General features: G+C 36.5%; 2 protein-coding genes across 2 annotated transcripts in view; both read left to right on the forward strand.

The window, feature by feature from the left end:
* The first annotated feature begins 303 nt into the window (after nt 1-303).
* Nucleotides 304-2,058, forward strand: LOC129752814 (uncharacterized protein K02A2.6-like). Its single transcript, XM_055748593.1, has one exon. It carries the CDS (start codon nt 304-306, stop codon nt 2,056-2,058), a length of 1,755 nt encoding a protein of 584 aa, XP_055604568.1.
* A 4,045-nt stretch (nt 2,059-6,103) lies between these two features.
* LOC129752815 (fer-1-like protein 6) overlaps nt 6,104-22,552 on the forward strand; it is a 58,930-nt gene continuing 42,481 nt past the window's right edge. Inside the window, exons 1-8 of the mRNA XM_055748594.1 lie at nt 6,104-6,303; nt 6,504-6,651; nt 6,716-6,869; nt 6,931-7,057; nt 7,127-7,316; nt 11,142-11,800; nt 13,401-13,523; nt 13,617-14,147. Coding sequence (XP_055604569.1) covers nt 6,112-6,303; nt 6,504-6,651; nt 6,716-6,869; nt 6,931-7,057; nt 7,127-7,316; nt 11,142-11,800; nt 13,401-13,523; nt 13,617-14,147 — 2,124 coding nt within the window. The 5' untranslated portion in view covers nt 6,104-6,111. The remainder of the gene's footprint in view (nt 6,304-6,503; nt 6,652-6,715; nt 6,870-6,930; nt 7,058-7,126; nt 7,317-11,141; nt 11,801-13,400; nt 13,524-13,616; nt 14,148-22,552) is intronic.

The following is a 22,552-nucleotide window of genomic DNA, read 5'->3' on the forward strand; positions in this document are numbered from 1 at the left end:
GTACTTAAAAAAAATTATGACACAGAGTGTCTTAGATTGTGTTCGGTACAAAGTGCCTTAAGAGAAATTATAATTATACTCGTCTTAATAATATCGGCACGGAGTGCCTTTGGCAATACCTTATAGGCAAGATAAAATTATAGAATACGGAGTATTCTTTGAAATCTAGGTACAGAGTACCTTGGAACAGTACATATAACTCAGGCAAAGATAACAGTGCGCCTCGGTCACTGGAGGGTACAGAGTACCCCGTAGTAACATTGGGAGGATTAACGTAGTAACGTAGTAGGATTGGGAGCAGTAATGGTTCAGTACGACAGTAAAGAAACACCTAGAATCAAAGCGTGTGCATCGAAAGCTCTCACATTAACTGAAAAAAAGTATCCCCACACACAGAAGGAAGCACTCGCTGTTGTGTGGGGTATCGAACGCTTTTCCTTTTATTTGATCGGGCAATCGTTTGTGGTGAGAACTGATGCCGAAGCGAACCAACTTATTTTCAATGGTCTTCACCGAATCGGCAAGAGGGCTACAACAAGAGCTGAATCTTGGGCACTTCGTCTGCAGCCCTACAATTTTAAAATGGAAAGGGTGGCCGGTGAAGACAATGCTGCGGATGCATTATCCAGACTCATCCAAGAAACACAAAACGCTGAGCCCTTTGAAGATGATAACACAGGTCACTTCCTTTATGCATTGGATGCATGCTCGATGGAGATAACGTGGGAAGACATCGAAAGACATGCTGAAAATAATAAAGAACTGCAAGGAGTAATAAAATCATTGGAAAGCGGATATTGGTCTCCCATGCTGAAGAAGTACGAAAGTCAAAGGAATAGTCTACACTGTCTAGGGAACATGCTATTTAAAGACGACAAAATTGTTCTGCCAGATAGTCTACGTCTGAAAGCTATGAAGTCAGCACATGGTGGACACATTGGAGAAGTGGCTCTAAAACGTGTTCTGCGAGAATATTTTTGGTGGCCAGGACTAGCCCAAGCAGCCGAAAAATTTGTAAAGGGTTGCAACACATGTAATTTGTTATCCAAAAAAAATCCACCAGTTCCACTTTGCTCTAGAAATTTGCCGGACGGTCCCTGGGAGATACTCCAGATCGATTTTCTTTCACTTCCCAATTGTGGCTCGGGCGAGTTTCTCGTTACTGTAGACACAGACTCGAGGTACCTATCTGTCGTGGAAATGCGAAGCAAGGACACACAATCTACTAATACTGCTCTGTGTGAGATTTTCAAAACCTGGGGCTTGCCAAGAATCATTCAAAGCGACAACGGCCCTCCTTTCCAAGGTTCTCCCTTTTGTGATTATTGGGAAGATAAAGGAATAAAAGTTAGAAAATCAATTCCACTAAGCCCTCAATCAAATGGAGCGGTTGAAAGGCAGAACCAAGCCATGATAAAAGCGGTAGCTGCAAGTAAAGTGGAAGGTTTAAACTGGCGCACGTCTCTGGAGAAGTATGTTCACAACCACAATACCCTAATTCCTCACGCGAGGCTCAAAGTCACACCCTTTGAATTGATGGTTGGGTGGAAATATCGGGGGACTTTTCCAGTTTTGTGGAGTAGAACCGTTGATAAGCCCTTGGATAGAATAGATATTCGCGAGAAAGATTCGGAATCAAAGCTGTCTAGTAAAATATACGCTGATACCTCCAGGGGGGCCAAATTATCGGACATTAATGTGGGCGACAAAGTTTTGATGGCGCAAAATAAAAAGAATAAAACCGACACAACCTTTTCACCAGAATACTACAGAGTAATTGCAAGGAACGGTAAAAAAGTTGCCGTCATGAGTTCGAATGGCGTGCAGTACAGCAGAAATATCCAAGATCTAAAAAAGATTGAGATTAACACACCGGAACCGGATGACAATCCAAATGTAAACACTAACATCGACTTACCTGATGATACATCGACCTTGGAATCAGACATTTCAATGCAACAGCCGAAAACAACTGCTACTAGCTCCCTAAGGTCCAGAGAAAGGATAAGGAAACCACAAAGATTTGACGATAATTATATTTATGTGGTATTTCACTGAAACAATGATTTATTTGAGTGAGGTCTCTAAACAAGTAAGTATGTACCAGTTATTTTCCCGTTTATCAATTTGTGAATATCACACTACGTTCTATCATGTCACCGTATCCTTTATTTTGTAATTTTAGGTACCCGAATAACATACCTTCTAGAATCCGAATAACCGAAAACATACAAACGAACGAAACAAGCAATCGCGCAATCTCTTTTTTATTTGTTTTGATTGCTTTCCGAGGGGCTTTGATTGCATTATTGGGCATGCGATGCGCGCGATGATATATTTAATAGGAGTGTTCAATCGAATTTTTTTGAAACTGATTGACTGGGCTTCACTCTTAAAACATAGGAAAATCGTTTAGACAAGGCTGAATATACACTAAAATAAACTTGTTCATCCAATTCAAATGTTTGCATTATGCTATTGATTTCTACGGTTTAACATTTTCTATCAAGAAATTCAGAAGTTCAAAAACATTCTAAGATGTGCTTTCGTAAAAAGGTAGAGAAGGAGGGCAATGTAGTAAATATTGGAAGCTAATTGATGAATAAATTACTTTCGCGATCAAATGGGAAATAAGATTTGTCTGATATTTGCTGTACACGAAAATCAATAATTTAGATACGCTCTTTTTATTTCTTGGGTTTGAAAATGATCATTTCTCAAAAGTACTATAAGGACAAAACTAAAAACGCTACAGGGCTTCGTTGAGAGATAAAATCATCAAGAGAGAGACGACTGCTGAACACTGAGAGCGGTTCGAAATCTCGTCATTCTGTTGAGTAATTTTGGTGGCAACGGATGTTCAAGTGAAGTTTTTGATATTTTGGTGTCGTGTCAATCAAGAATTTATAAGGACAAGTTTCTAGTTATCTGGTGAAGAAAATGGAAGAACACCACAGTTGTTTGAAAAATTATCAAATTAATAAAGAAGGAATTATATTTCTTCTACATTTTCTAAACTAACAGAAGAACATAAAGAATTTTAACTAACTTGAATAACATTTCAAAAGTCGTGCGACACAGACCTTTTGGTTTGATATCCATTTTAGTTTTGATTAAAAAATTAAATTTTCTGTAATAATGTTAATATTACCAGCGCGAAAAACAGAAACCATTTTAAGGCCCAAGGTGGTTAGTGGTTAGTGGTAGGTTCCAACAGCAATAAATTATCATTCAGGAAACCAAATGTCACAAATTTTCAAATTATTTCAAGTTTCAAGTTGCAGTTTAAACAGTTTTGTTTTACTCCAAGTTCCAAGAATTTTAAGGAAGATAATGGAATGCAGAGGCAGTAGTTAGCACTAGGTAGTCTTGTTTTACTATGTTTAAAATCATCATTGAAGTTTTACAATATGAATAATTATAAAAAATAATATAAAGATCATTGAAATTTTGTTGGACAAGAATAAGAAAGACATTGGGCTTCAATCTTATTAGATTGGATTAAACTTAGCCTTCCGAATGAAATTTTAAAACAAAACTGTTCAGTATTCCCGTAACATTGGCTTTGTAAAATTTATTGAAGAGCACAGAACTTTTTTCACTTTTTCTTCACTTTTTATTTACCTAGGGGAAAACTGCACAAGACGCACCAGTTAAGCATAATCGCTATTTACAGCGATACCAATCATCTAAGAACCAAATTGAAAGTTTGCAACGATTAAGGGATCAGATTTACGTAATATCAAAGAGAAAAAATATAATAAAAATACGATTTTGATGACTTTTTTGCAAAAAACTTAAGCAGCCAGAAAACAAACCCCGGGGTAGAACGCCAAAACTAGTGGACAGAACGCACCATACCGAAAGGGTGGTAAAAAATGAAACAATGATTATAAGGAATGTAATGATTGAAACATAAAATGTTTAATTACATGTTCATCGTATTTTTGTAAACCAACCATACTTTGGCAAAAAAAACATTTATCATGCTAAACTTATTGAAAATTTCGCTTTTCAAAATACACTTTTTTATAGGCTTATAGGTAAAACGCCTTCAGGTAGGCAACGAAATTCAATGTGTTGACTGATATCGCGGCAAACATGGCGGCAAATAATTTTATCGAGTCGAATATTGGTGCAACTTTTAACTCGAACAAGGATGAAATTTGTTATAATTATGCATTAATATTGCAATTTAGAAGTCAGCAAATAAAAAGAATGGTATTTTGTTTTGATATTTGGGTTTTCTCAAAAGTTAACAGTATTCAAAATTTGAGCCTTAAACTAGGGTTACCATATCCTGCAACGCCATAAAAGAGTACATAGAGAAAAAAAATTAAAATTGTCATGTTAAACGCCATTTATTAAAAAAAACATGATCTTGTAGGTTATTAAAAAACTGCCAATTTGTTGGAAGATATATGACTGACGTGCTCAGAATTTTAAGTTGGATTATACAAAATTTTCGATTATATGCTGAGAAAGCACACCAAAGTTGATAAAAAAACTGCATTTAAAAAATAGTTTTTTTATAGAGGCGAATTTTTTGATTCTTTGAAAACAATATTGCTGATTCGTGCGCGTTTGTTTAGTGCACTATGCTTATATTTAAGCAAGTTGTTGTTATGCATGTTGTCTACTGTCCGGAAGTTCATTGCATACTCAAAAGCGTTTATTTTGAATGAAAAATCCTGATTAAAATCGTGAATGTTATCGTAATTCCTTCCACTGGTATCCATCCTTTGAAACATTCAACAAAAGAAGCAAAACTGAAGTGTTGTGCATCGAATGCATAAAAATTTAGATCTCTTGAATTTATAAGGATACAATATTTATGTATCGGAAGAGTTAAGTTAATTTGTATGAGAAAGTTTTATTTAATTTGTTCCACAAAAAAAAAGAGTATATTTCGTAAAATTTCACAATAAGAAGAGTACGCTCATTTTACGATCGAAAAAGAGTACATGTACTCTTAAAAGAGTACGTATGGTAACCCTACCTTAAACACGTGGTCTTGTGGGCATTCTGCCCCAATTTTGATATGATTGATTTTAGCTAAAAATTGTATGAAGTTAGTAAAATACAACAAAATATTTATAGCCTTCCGAAAGTGCAAGGGAGTGTAAAATCGATAAGCTGTATTTTCATCACATTGCCCAGGCCAGTTTACAATAAAACCTTAAATGTGAACCATAAAAAAAGAGGTTTCACGCTGTTTCTATTAATCCTTCTATTTCTAAGAACTACAGTCGTTTTTGTGAACTTTTAATCTAATAAATAGTGAAAAAGCCTGTTTGCTACAATATAAATGAAGAAAATATCACTCGAAGCCATAGGTTGGTGTATTTTTGAGAAAGAATGACATGGGCCATCTAACCTTTTTTTTTTTAAATGAATCTTCGTTAACTTTCAAGGAAAACTATTTAAAATTACAGGTTTTGTTAATTACAGGTGATTTATTTTAAAGGTTGCAGTTTTCAGTGACACGTAATAGTCAAATTTTCTTTTCTAGGCATTTAGAACACCAACTCTTGGAATCGTCATTAATGTAAGTAATAAATTTGTTCCTTCTTGTAAAATTATCACAAATTGTTAAAATCTTATTCATGGGTATCACAAGCTGACAATTTCGACGAACTTATCGTTAGGTTGATTTCCCACGTGTTTCCCATCCAATATACTGTGGCATTAAGTTTTGAAGCATTAGCTTTTGCACGAAAGCTTTTGAGCGAAATGAAGCTTTTTCTGCTTGTAAGAGAGACGCAACGCTTCAAGAGTAAAACACCACGCGCAACCTTCATAACATGCCATGCATAATGGATCAGTCCGTTGCTCAGCGTAGGACCTTTGTCAAAAAGTTTGACATGAAAAAAGTATGACTTTTTGTAAATGCATATCGATATTCAATGATGCTAATAATAAGATTGCTTGTTCAATCATGTAAATCTTGAATATATAACAAAATAAATTCACTTTCAATTCATGCTTACAAACTCGGGTCGTCCGAGTCGGATGGAATAAATTTCTGGAAAAAAACATCAAAGCAAACTGCGTCTCAGTTAAATAACCAAATTCATTTTCAGACAAACGGATCAATAAAAACCGTTCGGAATGTCGGAATTTTCACCAGTGATTCCGGATTGTTTTGAGGCCATCAGTCAGCCATTTCTCCTGTGCGTCACTGTTCATAAGGCTCGGCACTTGAAGCTCCTCAACGAGGACACCTTTGTGCTGGTTTCCTGCAATGGAAAACACTATCGGACAAAAACCTTTCGCAATTCGGACTGTCCGTTTTTCAATGAGGTAGGTTTGAATAGGCGATGGAAGCGCTGACGAATTTGGGTGATGGTTTTGCATTAGTGCAAGTGGGATGCAGCTATAATTTCACCCAACTTTTGACAGTTCTAAAGGGTTTTTTCTTAAGGAGAGAAAGAATAACTTTTCGCTTCCATCGCCCATTGAATAAAAATTGTTCGGAAGCATTACCTAGAATTGTTTTTCAGTATTTTGTTTTTGAAATTTTTACTACCAAGAAGCAGCTATTTCGATTGAATTTACAACTGGCAGTCGTTCATCATAGATGTATTTCTCGAAAAAACCAAATCATCGGAGAATTTACTATTGGTCTCAAAACCATATGGGATAATCCTTGTAGATATTGTTGATTTTGTTCAAAAGCGAATACTTTTTAATGTCACCTTTTAATGCTCAACAGCTCATGCCTACATACAAAAATGGGCAACTCTTGAAGATCCAGATACCAATGAATCGGATATTGGATTTTTACAAGTAGATTTATCTCTTTTGGCTAATTTTCAACGACCTCAACCCGTTACAATGCCTTTCATCGACAGTGACATTATCGATCAGTATGGCTTAAAAATTGAATTTATTATCACATATTTTTTACAATAACACTTCTTATTTCAGAAATCTGCTGATGCCAGTCGCGGATGACAACAATCTCCAGCGAGTTAACTACTCCGTTAAGATTTGTTCTGGCGAGTTTGCATTAAAAGCGGATTATGCCATTCAAGTTACCTACGGAGGCATCAGGGTAAATTTGATGCTGCCAGAAAGTTTATCCCTTTGTTGCCTTTTTTTTACTACTTTTTCCCCCTTTTAGTCCAGAACAAAGATGCTTCCGCCCGGAAACAATCCTCGTTGGGATGAAAATCTGGCTTTTGTTGGAACTTTTCCTTCCCTGTGTCAACTGTTCATTTTTGATATCATTATCAATGGATGCTGCCAAAAACGCATCTACGCCAGCGTGGATTTACCGTTCACGAGTTTGTCCAAAAAGATCGATGGCATTTGTAAGATCCAATTATTTTAATTTTCACTCTAGGTCAAAACTGTATCCAAGCCCAACGCCTGAGAACTTTCTTACTCAATTTACGTACTTTGTCGTACTCTTGTTTTATGATTTTCGACGGAAATTTCTTCTTGATTCGATTTACAGGGAGTTCAATAACTTCAAATACATCAAAATTTCGATAATTTGAAATCCACTGGGGCAAAACATATCGTGTCCTTCCATCCTTTCACCTGTAAATAGGCAAGTTTAAAATATCTTTCATTTAATTCAATGGAATTTCAATGACATAAAATTATATGTTGCTTGGACATATGTAAAAAGATAAAAGTTCAATACTGGGGAAATAAGGTCAAATAACACTTCAATCGGTTGTACTCCATTTACCCGAAAACCATTGCCCAGAATGAAAAATCCCCAGAATTCCAATCGCCAGAAAGAACCATTCCCCAGAATTTTTTTCCCCAGACGAACCATTCCCCAGAAAAATTTTCGCCAGAATGTACCATTTCCCAGAAATTTTTTCACCAGAATGAACCATTTACCAGAAATTTTTTCGCCAGAAGAACCATTTCCCAGAAAATTGAAAACATTTATCCCTACTAGAAATTAATAAAAAAAAAAAAGGAATTGTTACAAAAAAATGGGGTTTCATAACTTAATTCTTTTGCGGCAAAGCCGCAACCAACGAGGATGAAGGGGCTGAGGCGGCACAAAGCCGCCGAAGCTCCCAAATCCGAGGTGGCCGCCGACCCGCCGTCGGAAGCGGCGGCCCCATTACATTGGTCTAGGTCTGCCGGGGCTTCCTAGGTCTGCGTGAAAGCTAGGGGTGATCCCTTAGCCCCGTCCGCCACGCGACAGCGTGAAGGACAAAACGTCTTCCAAGTTCGAACGCGCAGCGTGAGGAGTCGGATACCAAAACGGTTTTTTAAAGGACCATGATAAGCATTGAATCAATTAAGGTACCCAAACCATAAACAAAGCACAATATTGGTTCTAAAATAAATTTAGTTGGAAAATTTCAAAGTCTTAGTTTCATTAAAAAAATCATTTTGAAAAAATTAATTTCGAATCATATGAAATATTCAAGAATTCATTAGAAGAAAAAAAAGAAAACAAATAAAAATACTAGGGGAAAAAATCTGGGATTTGTGCCATTCTTGTAAATGTTCCATTCTGGGGAAAAAAATTCTGGGAAATGGTCCATTGTGGAAAAAAAATTTCTGGTAAATGGTGCATTCTGGGGAATTTTTTTCTGGGAAATGGTTCATTCTGGGGTTTGATTTCGGGTATTTGTCATTCTGGGCAATGGTTTTCGGGTAAATGGGATACAATCCTTCAATCAGATGGTTCTGGTTAAATTCAGCGGCGGATTTGAGTTTCTGAGGAAATTTCACGTGTGATAAATGCTATTCCAGACTCTCAAACAGGCGGCTTCGTATTTTTTTTTCGATTATGGGTCCGCATTTTCCCATTGTGCACTGGATGGTTTATATGGATTTCATTTGAACTAGAAGTTCTCATAATAAGCTCATAATAAGCTTCCGAAACTAATTTTTTCGTTTTTTCTGAACATAAAGATGCTGCATACATTTAGGGGTAAAAAATACTACGAAAAATTCTGCTAGCTGGAATAATAAAAATAAATGTTTGGATGAATGAAATTTCGACGTTGCCAACGCGGGATGCAAAACAATCATATGCCAGCACATAGAACCGAGATTTACAAGGTGTCCCTTCGATTTGAATCTTTTCGCATATTTCCCCAGACAGGCTCGAAAAATATTCTTACACCAACAGTGTTGGTACAGGATGATTAAACCAGAAAAAAGTTTGTAGGTATGTGATACCATTAAGCCAATCCGTCATACTGGGTAAAGTTTCTTACGGCATCGAAAAATGTTAAAATTTTACCATTTATTGGAGATCTTTTTTTTCAATTTTGAATGAAAATGAAAAACTTTCAAATAACTTGATTACATTATATAAAATTAAAAATAAAAACAGGGTTGTGGTATCGAAATGTTGCATCTAACCCCGCTTTTTCATGATGCCCTGTTTGACGGTATGTGCTACGGGTTTACCACAACAATAAAATAAAAAGTGTATTCGAAGTTTTGAACACCCTGTACCTATGTTTAGCATAGCGGCCTTGAAATCTTGTCAGAATTTGTTCTCCTCAGACTCAGAAACTACTGGACTGATCATGTTGAAATTTGGCATATGACCGTTTCCAGGACCGGAAATGGTTTCTATAATAGTTTCGGAACCCTCCGACTTGAGGGAGGGGGGAGGGGACACAACTTATACAATGTTGAAGCAGTATCCATCAAATTTTCTACAAAAAAAATTAATACTTTCATATGGTTTATTGTATTATTGAACATGTTACGACATATTATAAAGCACCCTTGCCATTTTTTAAAAGGGGGAGGGGGTCCCATGTAAAATCCATAAAAAATGTGACAGATCACGAACAGTTTTCAATCTGTTTTGACCAAATTTGGTACACTTCCAAGTTTTGCAGTTATGAGATGATTTAAAATATTATGAGGCGTTTTCCGTTTATGTGAAGGTGATACAAAATGACCCAAAATATGACAAAACTCGAATTATTTTCAAGAGACTTGCACTTAAAAGTTTATACAGTTGAGATATTTGTTTGAATTTTCATGAAAAATTGGGTCTGGCTCCCATATAAAAATAGCATGAATTATAACAATATCCAAAAAGTTATAAGAGATATGTATCAAATTTGCTTTAAAACTAAATTTGATATAATGACATGATTTATAACATTGATTGATAAGTCATGATATAATTTAATAATTTATTGTTGTGTAAGAGCACTTCTTTCTAAGAAAAATGGAGGAGGGCTCCTATACGAATATGATAAAACTAGAATAAGTTTCCTGTGGTTCCGATAAAATTCGGTACACATACAAGTCCTGATGTAATGATTTACCGATTTGAAATTCTCTTCCACCTTTTGTGGATGCTCCCATACAAAACCAACGTAAGGTTGTTCATAAATCGGGAAAATTTCAAGTGGTTTGCCCTAAGTTGGTCGTGGTTTGTATTGTTAGATATTGAATCAATATTTTTTCTGTGTTCTAATATATAATCTACTTGAACAATTTCTGATTAACTTTACTAAGCTTGGTGTACAAATCTGATTTAATAATTAGATGACTCAATTTAAAAATAAAACTCCACTCACTTTCACCTACTTTTAATTTTTTCTAAAGGACGGAAGCAAAACAAAAAAAGGCATTTCTGGAATATTCAATGAAAGAAATGAAAAAATTGGAGAAAATTTTCAAATAATCTTTCTAAGACCATTCTAAGAAAATGGCAATAACAAATGTTGAAGGTCAACTTTTGAATTAACACATCAAAAATAATTCATTTCTAAATTTTTCGAATTAAAGACCAATGACTAATTCAATAATGAATTTCTAGCAAATCTAGCAAAAAGGTTGCTTTTTTGTAATAATGCAAGAAATATGATATTTAATTTAAATTAAAATATATTCTTCTATAATACAGAATTTAAGAAACTCAGCCAAATATTCTGATTTTGAATATGAAACGAAAAATAAATTCAAAATCAGATTTGCTTTCATAAAACAAATATTTTTTCGAAGTTGTTGCAAGGCAAACCGGGTCAGCTATAACTTAATGTAATCAAATTCTCAGTTAAAAATACGAATTTTTATGATTAACCCTATTTTTGAATGTGAGTTTAGAATCTGAAATATAAATCTTATCCCTTGATTGGTGTTTTGAATCCGAGCTCCTAATGTATTATGTTTTACCTTCTCAGATTCTCTACCGACATTCGGACCAGGGTATCTATATTTCTACCGAGGGCATCGGAACTATTCCTACGTTGGTCGTGTGCTCCTATCAATTTCGACCGAAATTCTACATAATCGAAGAGCATCACCGACAAAGTATCCATCGGTGCCGATCCAACCGTCACTAGAAACTGCCTTGTTCTGGACAGAGGAATCGTTCGTTCTGAACCTTCTGTTACTCAATGTTATTGTTCTGGATCGATCAAAGCCGTCGAAAATAGAAATTTCCTTAGATTTCTTGAACCAAACGTCCGGTCATATCGAAATCAAGCTCGATAAGCATCCCATCTCAAAAACTCGCTATGCCCCTTTCCACGAATTTCCCCCCAAAAGAAGGCCCATACTCACCGTACGTTTCAAATGTCCTGATTTCCGGTGGAAGTATGTGTTGCATCAATCGCTTCACCATTGCTGGCTAACAGGACGTGCTTCGCTGGAAAGGTTTGAATTATTTCAAATGTGCAGTGGTCGGGATCAAATTGGGCAATCGACGGTTGTCATTCGAAGAATTCTTAACGAACTAGATAACAACTTGAAGCAGATCAGCATAAATTTCAAAGTTACAACTAACCATCGACTTACCGACTGGGATAAGAAATGGATGCTCTACGCTTTAGAACGAATGGTAAGTAAATTAAAAAAAAAAACATTATTTTATCTTTTTTATTTCTCTGGCACAATGACACTTGCACATACGAAACTAATAATGACGTTTTCCACAAATTTGACATAACTTCCCACACATTTTGATAATAGTGGTCCTTTTTATAAGTGAAATATCAATACTGAAGTAAAAAATTCCAACAAAATGATTTTGATGAAAATAAGTATGGGAGAGTGGGGAATCATGGGCCACTTTTTTTCGTTGTTCCTTAACTTCTTTATTATGAAAGATAAAATGAAAATAAAAAATGGTATGGTTTTCTACATTTTCAAGGTATCATAAGATATTTTTTAAAAATTTTTAATAAGTTATTTTCCCCAAATTTTGACTGTTTGAAAAAAACAATATTTTTTGGATTTTGAAAAATGGTGGGGAATCGTGGGCCACCAAATCCAAATTGACCAAATAACATGCAATGTTTATGAGTTGACCCAAAACTGTGATTTCCTAATTCATTTCGTTTTTATAAAGCAATTTCAGATGATGAAGTAAAAATGAGAGCTGTGTATGAGCGTAAAGATTCCAAAACCTGGCTCGCGAACGTTTTGGCAAAATTACTTATATAGGATGGACAAAATATTTTTCATAGCTCTTCATTTGGCATAAGAAAACTTTACAGATAGGTAAAACGTATTTTAAGTTCTGAATGTTTATAAAAACATAAAAATATAGGTGATTCAAGATGTGTGGCCCACGATTCTCCACAAACTATGATTTGCAAATTGGTTGCGTTTGTGTGACTTATTGATGTTTCATCAAAAATTCCTTTTCGACGTGAAAGATCATGACAAAACTAAGATCATAAGCGTATGAGAATATTTATATCTGCACTTTAGGTTCTCCATCGATGAAATTAGCGGGTGTTTTTGTAATTATGTAAGTAATTTTTTTTAAACTTTTTTTAGCTTGATAAATAAAAGAAACATATGATGCGTATTTCAGTCAACAACATATAGGAATATATGCTCACGCAAAGCGACGACGATGACAGTTGGTTTAAGATTTTTATCTCAACACACATCTGAGATATTAAAAGTGGCCCACGTTTCCCCATGGCCCAAGATACCCCACTCTCCCCTATAAAATTGGGACAAAAAAAAACTGAATCAAAGCAATTGAAAGATTCCTATTAATTCAACGACCGTAACCGTAAAACCGTGGTTGAATTAAAAGGAATCTTTCGATTTTCTTTGATTCAGTTGAATTATTCAACCAAGAAGGCTCACTACACAATAAAAAAAAAGGACGTTTATAATAATGTTATAGATTAAATTCAAGTTGACTTCTTCAACTTTATATATTGTCGCTGAATTCCCAAATCTCCGTCAACATCAGCGACGTCGACATCACTGACGACATTTCAGGCATAAATTAATTGAATTGTTGAGTTTTCAACATATAAATTGATATTTATTGTCATTATTTGTCATATATTTTCAAGGAATAAATTACCCGATACTAATCTACCGACATCCATCTAGTTGGCAATTCAGATAACTAAATTTAAAAAAAAAATCAATCATATAAATTTATAATGGAAAACTACTAAGTATATTTTCAGAAAAATATTCTTTCAAACATCGGCAATTTAAAAGAGAGTTTAAAGGACGAATCTCCCAACATATCGCAAATTTACAGAGAAACGATAGACATATTTGGGATGCTGGAGAAACTGATGCATGAAGTAAGATTCCATGAGACAAACCTCAACGCTCATTCTCGTTAACGTAACTTCGTTCAACGTTCCCAATAACTCACTAATTTTCCCGAAAATCAGGAGCAAAACGTATTCCCGGAAGGATTTCTTTTCATTTGGTCTGTTGGAGGTAATGTCACCAAGTTTGTCAAAGGGTGCTCGTCAGCGTGTAACCAAAGCCACGCTGATGCCCTCTGCCGGTTGAAAGCTATCAAACACTTGCATCGAATGACCCCGACCCCTAAAGTGACACGCGGTGATGGGATCCGGCCTGTCGTCAGGCGAACTTCAATCCTGGCGCGACCGTTTTGCTGTTCACATTCCTGTAAAACAGAATTGTGTGGATGTGTCTACGCCAAACTGGATGTGGCCATTTGGGTTGGCCCAGAGCGGGAGCAACCGGCTGAATGGAGCACAAAAAATCAGCCGGTAGCACAAATGGGCAATCAGGCCACGGTTCGGCCGCATCTTGTCCCATGTGAGGAGAAAAATGTACCGATACGAAGCTACGTCAGCGTATATCAGGGCAAAATTCATGCCGGTACGAATGCCAGAGGATTGAGTGATCCGAAAATGGTGGTTCTTCTGGAAAACCATGAAATGACAACTTCGGTAAGTTCTGTTACTTCTAAAGCGAAGCGAATTTTCAAGTCGCTCTTATTTGTTCAACAATTTTTTTTGCACATAGCCTTACTTATCGAAACCCATCAGGTTCAGTGATTTTGAATCTGTAAACAGACCTAGCTTAGAAGTAGAATATTGTATTATGAGGCCCTTGAAGCCAAAAAGGTACAAGTGCATCAAAGCGAATTTCGAGAAAACACACTTTCAAGTTTTAGTTTAAAACTAGCTGACCTGGTAAACTTAGTTTTACCCTTTACTTAGAAAATCGTTGGAAAATGTTTTACTTCATCTGCACGTCTTTAACTTCTTCGCGCTCGTGAATCAATTTTTCATGAAAATCGTCATAAAATTCTTCAAGATGAGTCCCATTTCAAAATGATTTTGTGTGGGAGCCCCTCTTCCATAAAAAGTAAGATTCTCGTAACTCGTTTATACGTGATGGTGTTACAAAGAAAACGCCTCCATTTTTATATATTAGAGATATGAAATTTTTTTTGGTATTATTTACTCAAAATCGAGCATTTTTGCACTTTAACGTTAACCTCTTTGGCTCTAAAGGCTTCATATGTTAAAACTGTACAATGGGGTGATTCGGGGTAAGGTTTTCGAGCTAATTTGTTTATATTTCTTCTTTTTCTCAGTTTTCAGTGCAAATTTTACTTTAGGTGGTGTATTTTGTTGACCAGAATGAAACTAAATCAAAGAAATTTGAAAGCCTAAGAATGGATTTTTACTATTAATTCACTGGGCTTGGTTGAATATACTGTTATGTGTGCCCCGATTAAAGTTTTAACCCATGAGAAAATTTCGGGAACTCCTGAATCTCGATCGAAAAATCTTGAAACGATTGAAAAATCCGGAAATCCCTGAACCCCAATTATAAAGGCTAAATTTCCAAAATTTACACGACCTAAATTGAAAAAATCGGGAATGGATTGGATTTTCGCGGAAAGGTCTAATTTAAATTGTTGCCTTATTTCGCATAAAATTATTCAAAATAACTACACAGAACAGCTAGACAGTGTACTAATCTAATTCACGGAGGATGTTATTCATTTAAACGTTATCTTTTTGGTAAATAATGCCATAATTCATGTCCCCAAGAAAAAAAATTGAAAAGATCTCCAAGGCAAAGAATCATTTTCCGCAGTGCCAGGTCATAATCTAGCTCTGAATTCTTAGGGATATCTTTATCTGATATATCTGAAGTTATTATCAGAAGTTTGGATCAACCCATGATTTGCAAACATGTAGTAGATACAAAATAACTTCAATATTTACAATTTTTTATTTGGATAGGATAAAAAATCTCAAAAACCTTGGATAATCCAATTGAATAAATGCCAAACCAAATAATTGAAACTAATTTGATAAAAGGTACTCCAATCAGTCATTATTTTCAACAGTTATTGGGATTTTATTCATTAATTTCTATGTTTTCTTAACACTAGAAGGACCGGCAAATTGAATATACCTATTCGGACCGCGACCAGTCAAAATGACCGGTAAAGGAAAAAAATTTTATATCAAGATATTTTTAACTTTTTTCTTTTGAAATTATTTTGTTATTTATTCGATATCATTTTTATTATAAAATGGAAATATTTTTTCACCATGGGTGCACGGAATCACCTCATTTTCGCATAGTTGGCGAATGCGTGTATGTCATAAAATGAATATTTCAAATAATTATCGAAAAATATAAACACATTATCAATTTAATTATAAAATCAAAATGGACTGACAGCACTGCTCATGTTGTTGTTATGTGATTTTTAACCATTTTTAACCGTTAATTTCGTTGTGTATTCTGGACTTTTAATTCGTTGTTCTATGTTCATATTACCTTTGCCGTGCGCGCTCGATAGTACAATACATTAGTTTGTTTATGTGAACTCTTGAAGTGCGCCTATTTCGTGTGTTTCATCTGGGACTCCAACTGCTTTGCTGCGGAAAGGCAACAGATTTGCCTATACCCATCCACATTGCGATCGTAACGCCGTTGACCGGAACAAAAAGTAATCAGCAGGGCGGCGAAGCTCCTTTTATACCTTTTTTGCAACAGTATTGACACCCGACGGCAAAAATTTTACACCAACTTATTCGCTTTTGAACTGCTTGTTGCATACCTGCCGGGCTAATATGGCTAAAGAATGTTCAAGCTGCGCGGGCATGATCAACGGGATTGAATTCATGATCTGTCGTGGAATGTGCGGTAAAGAATTCCACTTAAGTTGTGTTAGTGTTTCTAATACCGCAGCTCGAAATTTAAAATCACTTTCCAAAAATGTCTTTTGGATGTGTGACGACTGCGCCGAGCTATTCGAAAATGGACATTTTCGTAGCCTAGCCTTTGCGCCACGTCCTGAGCAAACTGGAATAGCTCAACTCACTGAAGCTATCACCGAACTGCGATCGGAAATTAAACTTGTATGCACAAAGCCGCCAGTTACGCCGATACCAACTTTAACTCCAGCTCGTCTCGACTACCGTCGTGCCCTGAAAAGATTCAGAGCTCCTGACCCACCGATAAGCGAGCCTTGTAAACTGGGTGCCAGGCAGTCGTCTGCTGATGTCGTTTCGGTTCCTCTATGCAGCAACGAAAACGAAAACCTGTTTTGGCTGTACATCACGCGCATCAAACCTGATGTGAGCGAAGACAGTGTCGCTTCGATGGTAAAGGCTAACCTGTTGACGGATGAGGCGCAAGTGGTGAAACTCGTATCCAAAGGTACCGATGTGAGCACATTGCGCTTCGTTTCGTTTAAAGTGGGCGTTGATCCCTTTTTCTCGTTTTGCAAGCAATATATATGTAATGATCAACATGGATTTATGCCCAAGCGCTCCACGACTACGAACTTATTGACATTCACATCTTTCGTGCAAGACAGTTTTGCTGCCGGTTTTCAAGTCGATGCCATTTACACCGATTTGTCAGCTGCTTTTGACAAGGTGAACCACGAAATAGCTATTGCGAAGCTGGAGAGGCTGGGAATCTGCGGGTCCTTATTAGATTGGTTTCGCAGTTACCTCATTGGACGCAAATTCTCTGTAAGATCTGGTAACTCATGTTCCGAACAATTCTCTGCCACATCTGGCGTGCCTCAAGGCAGCCACCTCGGCCCTGTCGTGTTCCTGATTTACTTCAATGACGTGCTTTTACTACTTGACGGTCCAAAACTCGCCTATGCAGATGATCTGAAGCTTTTTTACACTATAAAATGTTCTGGAGACACTGTACTTTTACAGCGACAGTTTGACAATTTTGCCAATTGGTGCGACGACAACTGCCTGCCATTAAATCGCAAAAAATGCTCGGTTATCACCTTTTCCCGTAAACGGGTTCCTGTTATTGCTGATTATCTTCTTGGAAACCAGATAATCGCGCGAACAAAGCACGTCAATGACTTGGGTGTAATTCTTGATCAACAGTTGGACTTTAAGTCGCACACTAACTATGTAGTGGACAAAGCATCGAGAAGTCTTGGATTCATCTTTCGCGTGACTAAAGACTTCAAAGACATTTACTGCCTGAAAAGTCTCTATTGTAGCCTTGTCCGCTCAACTTTGGAGTATGCATCTGCCGTATGGAGTCCCTATTATCAGAATGGTGCTGATCGAATCGAGGCCATCCAAAGACGATTTATACGTTACGCTTTGAGACACTTGAATTGGCAAGATCCGTTTCGCCTTCCTCGATACGAGAATCGTTGCAACCTCATATCCTTGGACACGCTCCAAGCCCGGCGAGCTACCATTCGAGCACTATTAGTCTCCGATCTTCTGGCTTCGAATATAGACTGCCCCATGCTGCTGGAAACTATCAATTTGTGCGTTCGACCTCCAGGACTAAGAGATCGGAATCTTCAGCTTCACATTCCTCTTCGCCAGAACAACTATGGGGCCAATAGTGCCCTGATTGGTATTACTAGGACATTCAACCGTTTCTCAGAGCTCTTCGACTTTGATACCTCCAGGAACATGTTTAAAAGAAGAATTCTAGCTATGTTAAGAACTGTGTAGTCTGTAGTATGAGATTTTTTGTAATTTTACATTAATGTTACTTTTAAGTCTAATCATTAGGATCAATACGTGATCCGTTGATTTATTAACAATAAATAAATAAATAAATGGCTATACTGCCGCTCATAGCAAGTCCGTCCCATTTGCATTTTTATCATTTTTCAGTTTATCGCTGGAATCACTTTAATTTTATCTGTAGTTTCAAGAGAAAACTTTGTTTTCAGTACTTTGTTCTGATGAACATTGAAAAAAACCTCAAGTAATTTTGTCCCATTGAACAAATGATCGCAAGTCGGTCCCATATGGCATAAATCATAGCATGTCAGTCCCACAGCCATAAGGGCCCAGCAAAAGATTTTCAACAGAATCAAAACAAAAAAAATATCATTAAAAAGCGAAAATCTTTCATTGGCCGTTGCAGTGACAGATTCTGTTGATTATTTCGTATATAAACGCATACAAGTGCTGATTTACCGTTGGACTTTTTACGATTTTTCAATGCCGTTTTTCTCATTTCAACAAAAACGCAAATGGGACGGACTTGCTATGAGCGGCAGTATAGGTATGGGTGCACGGTTTCACTTCAATTTTGTTTTAGTAGATATTTTCTAGCATCCACCGCTCTGAAATTTTTCAACACGTTGCCTATAAACTATACCTGATATTGTAGGTTTTGAAGCATACTTTTTCTATAAGTAGATCAATTCACCATGGGTGCACGGATTCACCGCCATTCATCCAAAAATCAATTTTTTTGCATGCTAAAGGTAAAGAATAAAGACTTATATAGATTCAAATGAAAAATTGTGTTAAATACATGGTTTTTCACTATGGGTGCACGGATTCACTGCGTTTTAATCAAATATTGGACTTTTTTCACATATTTAAAAAGCATTTTTACAAATCTTAACTAAACCAAAGTCGTATATTTATCTGATAAGCTCTGATCAACATCCAAGAAATCTGAAAACGGTTACCATGGACCGAGTGAATTTTAGGAATTATATGCATCAAGTTATGTCGTGCGACGGAAACCAGTGAAAATAAAAATTATGAATCAACATTGACAAATGTACACGTTTATTTGTTTTTCTTTAAAAGTTTTTTGATTGATCAATATTGCATTTTAAATACCTATCATATCTAACTCAAAAATATTTTGTGTTCTGAAGCAAGTTGAAAACTATTTATTTCTATATAACTCTCAACGGTAAATTTACAGCCAATCCGTGCACCCATGTTGAAATATCTTACCGCCGATGTGATCTATTAGATAGGCTGGCGAGTCTGGTCTAGGTATGCCAGGCGTACTGGGTTCGATTCCCGGTATCGGCACGAAAACACTTTGGTTCAAACCCCATAAGTTTCCGACACTTCAGATGTGTTTCCTCTTATAATAAGAATGTTCAATAAGAATGTTCAATCAGTTTCCAGCTGGTCAGGTATATACACGGGTGCCGGAATACCTGTAAGTGAACTTCCATTGGCAGAAACTGCGGTGAATCCGTGCACCCATGGTGGATAACCAACATAGAAAAAATATTCCGTGCACCCATGTTGTTGTGTCAAACCATTTTTATTTCGGATAGAGAAACAACTTTCCTGGATAAAAGTTCGAACTAAAGAGGGTTTTTATTTCATCGTCATAAAAAATTATAACTTTTCCCGCGCAAAGTACAATAAATTAACGGCTAAAACAATCAAACTGGCAACATTCAGAATCATTCACAATGGTAACGGTACAAGGGGTTATGCACAAACTTTTGTGACGCTCGTTTCAGGGTAACCAAAACAATCGAAACCAAACATACCGGCCACCTAAAACAACTGTTTTACATCTAGCAGCCCTATATTTGTTTTGGTTTCAGATCACGCTATTGAAGCACAGAATTATTCTTCCACCAACTACTGGCGCAAAGTGTTCATCGTCGAAAGGGTCACTTTGCTGCGAAATGCATCTTGCATCTTGCAGACTGGGTCACAAAAAAACTGGACGATGAGCTTGAGAAACGTCGGCACAGGTAGGTAACTTATAACATCAGCAGCTTGCCTCTGGATTCGGGTCACATAGGAGTGATAGTTTGGACTATCGGAACAACAGGAGTGCTTACGAGCCAGCAAGCACGGTGGATATCCAGATGGCAGGTATTCAACCTAAATACCACCGCTTTCCATTCGGGATGACGTTTCGGGACGGGTCGGAATACAAGGATTTGTTCATAGTACTGGAAAGAAGTTACGGACGGGCACTGGCTGGCAGTCAGTACCGCAGGATCCCGGATGGCTGATGTTAGGCCGTCAACATCAGTACTCCCATTCGGGCTGCACGGTCGATCCGCAACGAGGGCAGGGTTCAGGAGGGTTAGGGCCATTGTTGATGGAAGCTCGATCTTTACAGTGACTTGTTGTATATGGTACACATATTCGCACGGGTTAGGTTGCAGGTCGGGATTGGTAACTGGGCGGCGTAGATCGTCTATGTACAGGGTCAGACAGGTACAGCGAAAGTTTACCCAGGGCAGGATTGCTTAATGCAGAGCAGGGGTGATGAACTCCTGGCAAAAGCTTCCTGCATCCTGGTCACGGCACCAAATGTTGTGTCAAACCATTTTTATTTCGGATAGAGAAACAACTTTTCTGGATAAAAGTTCGAACTAAAGAGGGTTTTTATTTCATCGTCATAAAAAATTATAACTTTTCCCGCGCAAAGTACAATAAATTAACGGCTAAAACAATCAAACTGGCAACATTCAGAATCATTCACAATGGTAACGGTACAAGGGGTTATGCACAAACTTATGTGACGCTCGTTTCAGGGTTACCAAAACAATCGAAACCAAACACATGTTGAAGTATCATTTAAGTTATTCAGTTTCATAGCTGATGTCTTCAAATTTAAATAAATGAGTACACAATTCATAATTATTTTACTCATTCTAGTTTAGTATAAACATATTTATCACCTAAAACTTTCTCGAATGGACATGTATTAAATCTAACATAACTTTTACAAATCTTGACGAAATTTCGCCAAATTTTGACAGAAAGTTTGATTATAGTTGAGCAACAAAACGGACTGAAAAAATTGGGAGTCAAGTGCTTGAAGCGCCACACAGCGGTCAATCCGAGAACTTTTTCTACAAATTTTCATGACTTCGCATCGAAAATCAATAATTTCATTACGAATGACACACTCCTGCCCACCATAAATCAACTAAGCTTCATTGTTTTGAATGTAGATTGCAAATGAAACCAAAAGCAAGCGTAAAAAATGTATCCTGTTTGAGTTATAGGATTGTGAATTTTACCAGTCATTTTGACTGGTCACGGTCCGAGTGTCCATGGCGAAATTTTTCTCGCTTATCAAAAGAGCTAGTGATCAAAAAAATACACAGTTTTGTAGAGATTCAAAATGTATGAAAAGTCGTTTTTTGCGAATTTTTAGAGCGTAGTGTTTAAAAGATATTCAACAAACAAAGTGTCCAACCAGTCATTTTGACTGGTGCGGTCTTTCTAGTGTTAATATAGGAAGTGCGCTTATAGTAATTTCCAGCCAAAAAATCATTTGTTTTCTATTTACTCGGCTAATGAGGATACAATTGGGTTGTGTTATGGAAGAATTAGTGTTATTTTGAAAGATCTATCAAATGGAATCATTATTTTGGCGACATTCAATTAATGATGAGAATAAACCTCAAAATGTGTGTGCGCTTATGAGAATTTCGACCAGTGTATATACCATTTTTTTTTTTCATATAATGACCGATTTCAACAATTTTTGCATTTTCGTAGGTGATGGGAAGAATTAGAGAAACATGAGGTATCAAAGAACGAAAGAACATAAGCCGTAAATATCATAAATTTTTCACCTACGAAAATGTGTTTATCTTCGGGTACAAAGATGTACCAAGCGATTTCATAACATCAGTATTGATGTCAACAATTTTTGATTTTCTAATCATTCAAAGATTTAACAATGTAACGGTCACGGCATATTAACATTAACAATTAGTATATACAGTACCGTTCATAATTGTATAGAAACTGGAAGCAAGCGCACTGTCACTTCGACTTTGAACTTCCATAACTTTTTACTCTGATGATATTTTTTGATCAAATTTTTTACGTTAGATAGGTCAACTATCACACTATTATATCAGAAAATTTGAGCTTTCTGGAGTTTGTGTGGCCAGAGAAACAGTGATTCTACGAAAATCGGACTTTTTGGACTTTCCTCAATCAAACTGCAATATCTCTGAAACTACGCAACAATTTTTATTGAAAATTTGCACAGTGATTGTTGAGATATGAAGCATGTCTGAATTTTTCGAAAGGTTCTATCGATGGGATCAAAAGTTACGTGAGGTGCA

The sequence above is a fragment of the Uranotaenia lowii genome, chromosome 3 (genome assembly GCF_029784155.1).
Source record: "Uranotaenia lowii strain MFRU-FL chromosome 3, ASM2978415v1, whole genome shotgun sequence".
In the NCBI taxonomy this organism is placed as follows: Eukaryota; Metazoa; Arthropoda; class Insecta; order Diptera; family Culicidae; genus Uranotaenia; species Uranotaenia lowii.

Excerpts from the sequence above, each read along its gene's own strand:
- LOC129752814 (XM_055748593.1), top strand. The coding sequence starts at position 304 with ATGGTTCAGTACGACAGTAAAGAAACACCTAGAATCAAAGCGTGTGCA.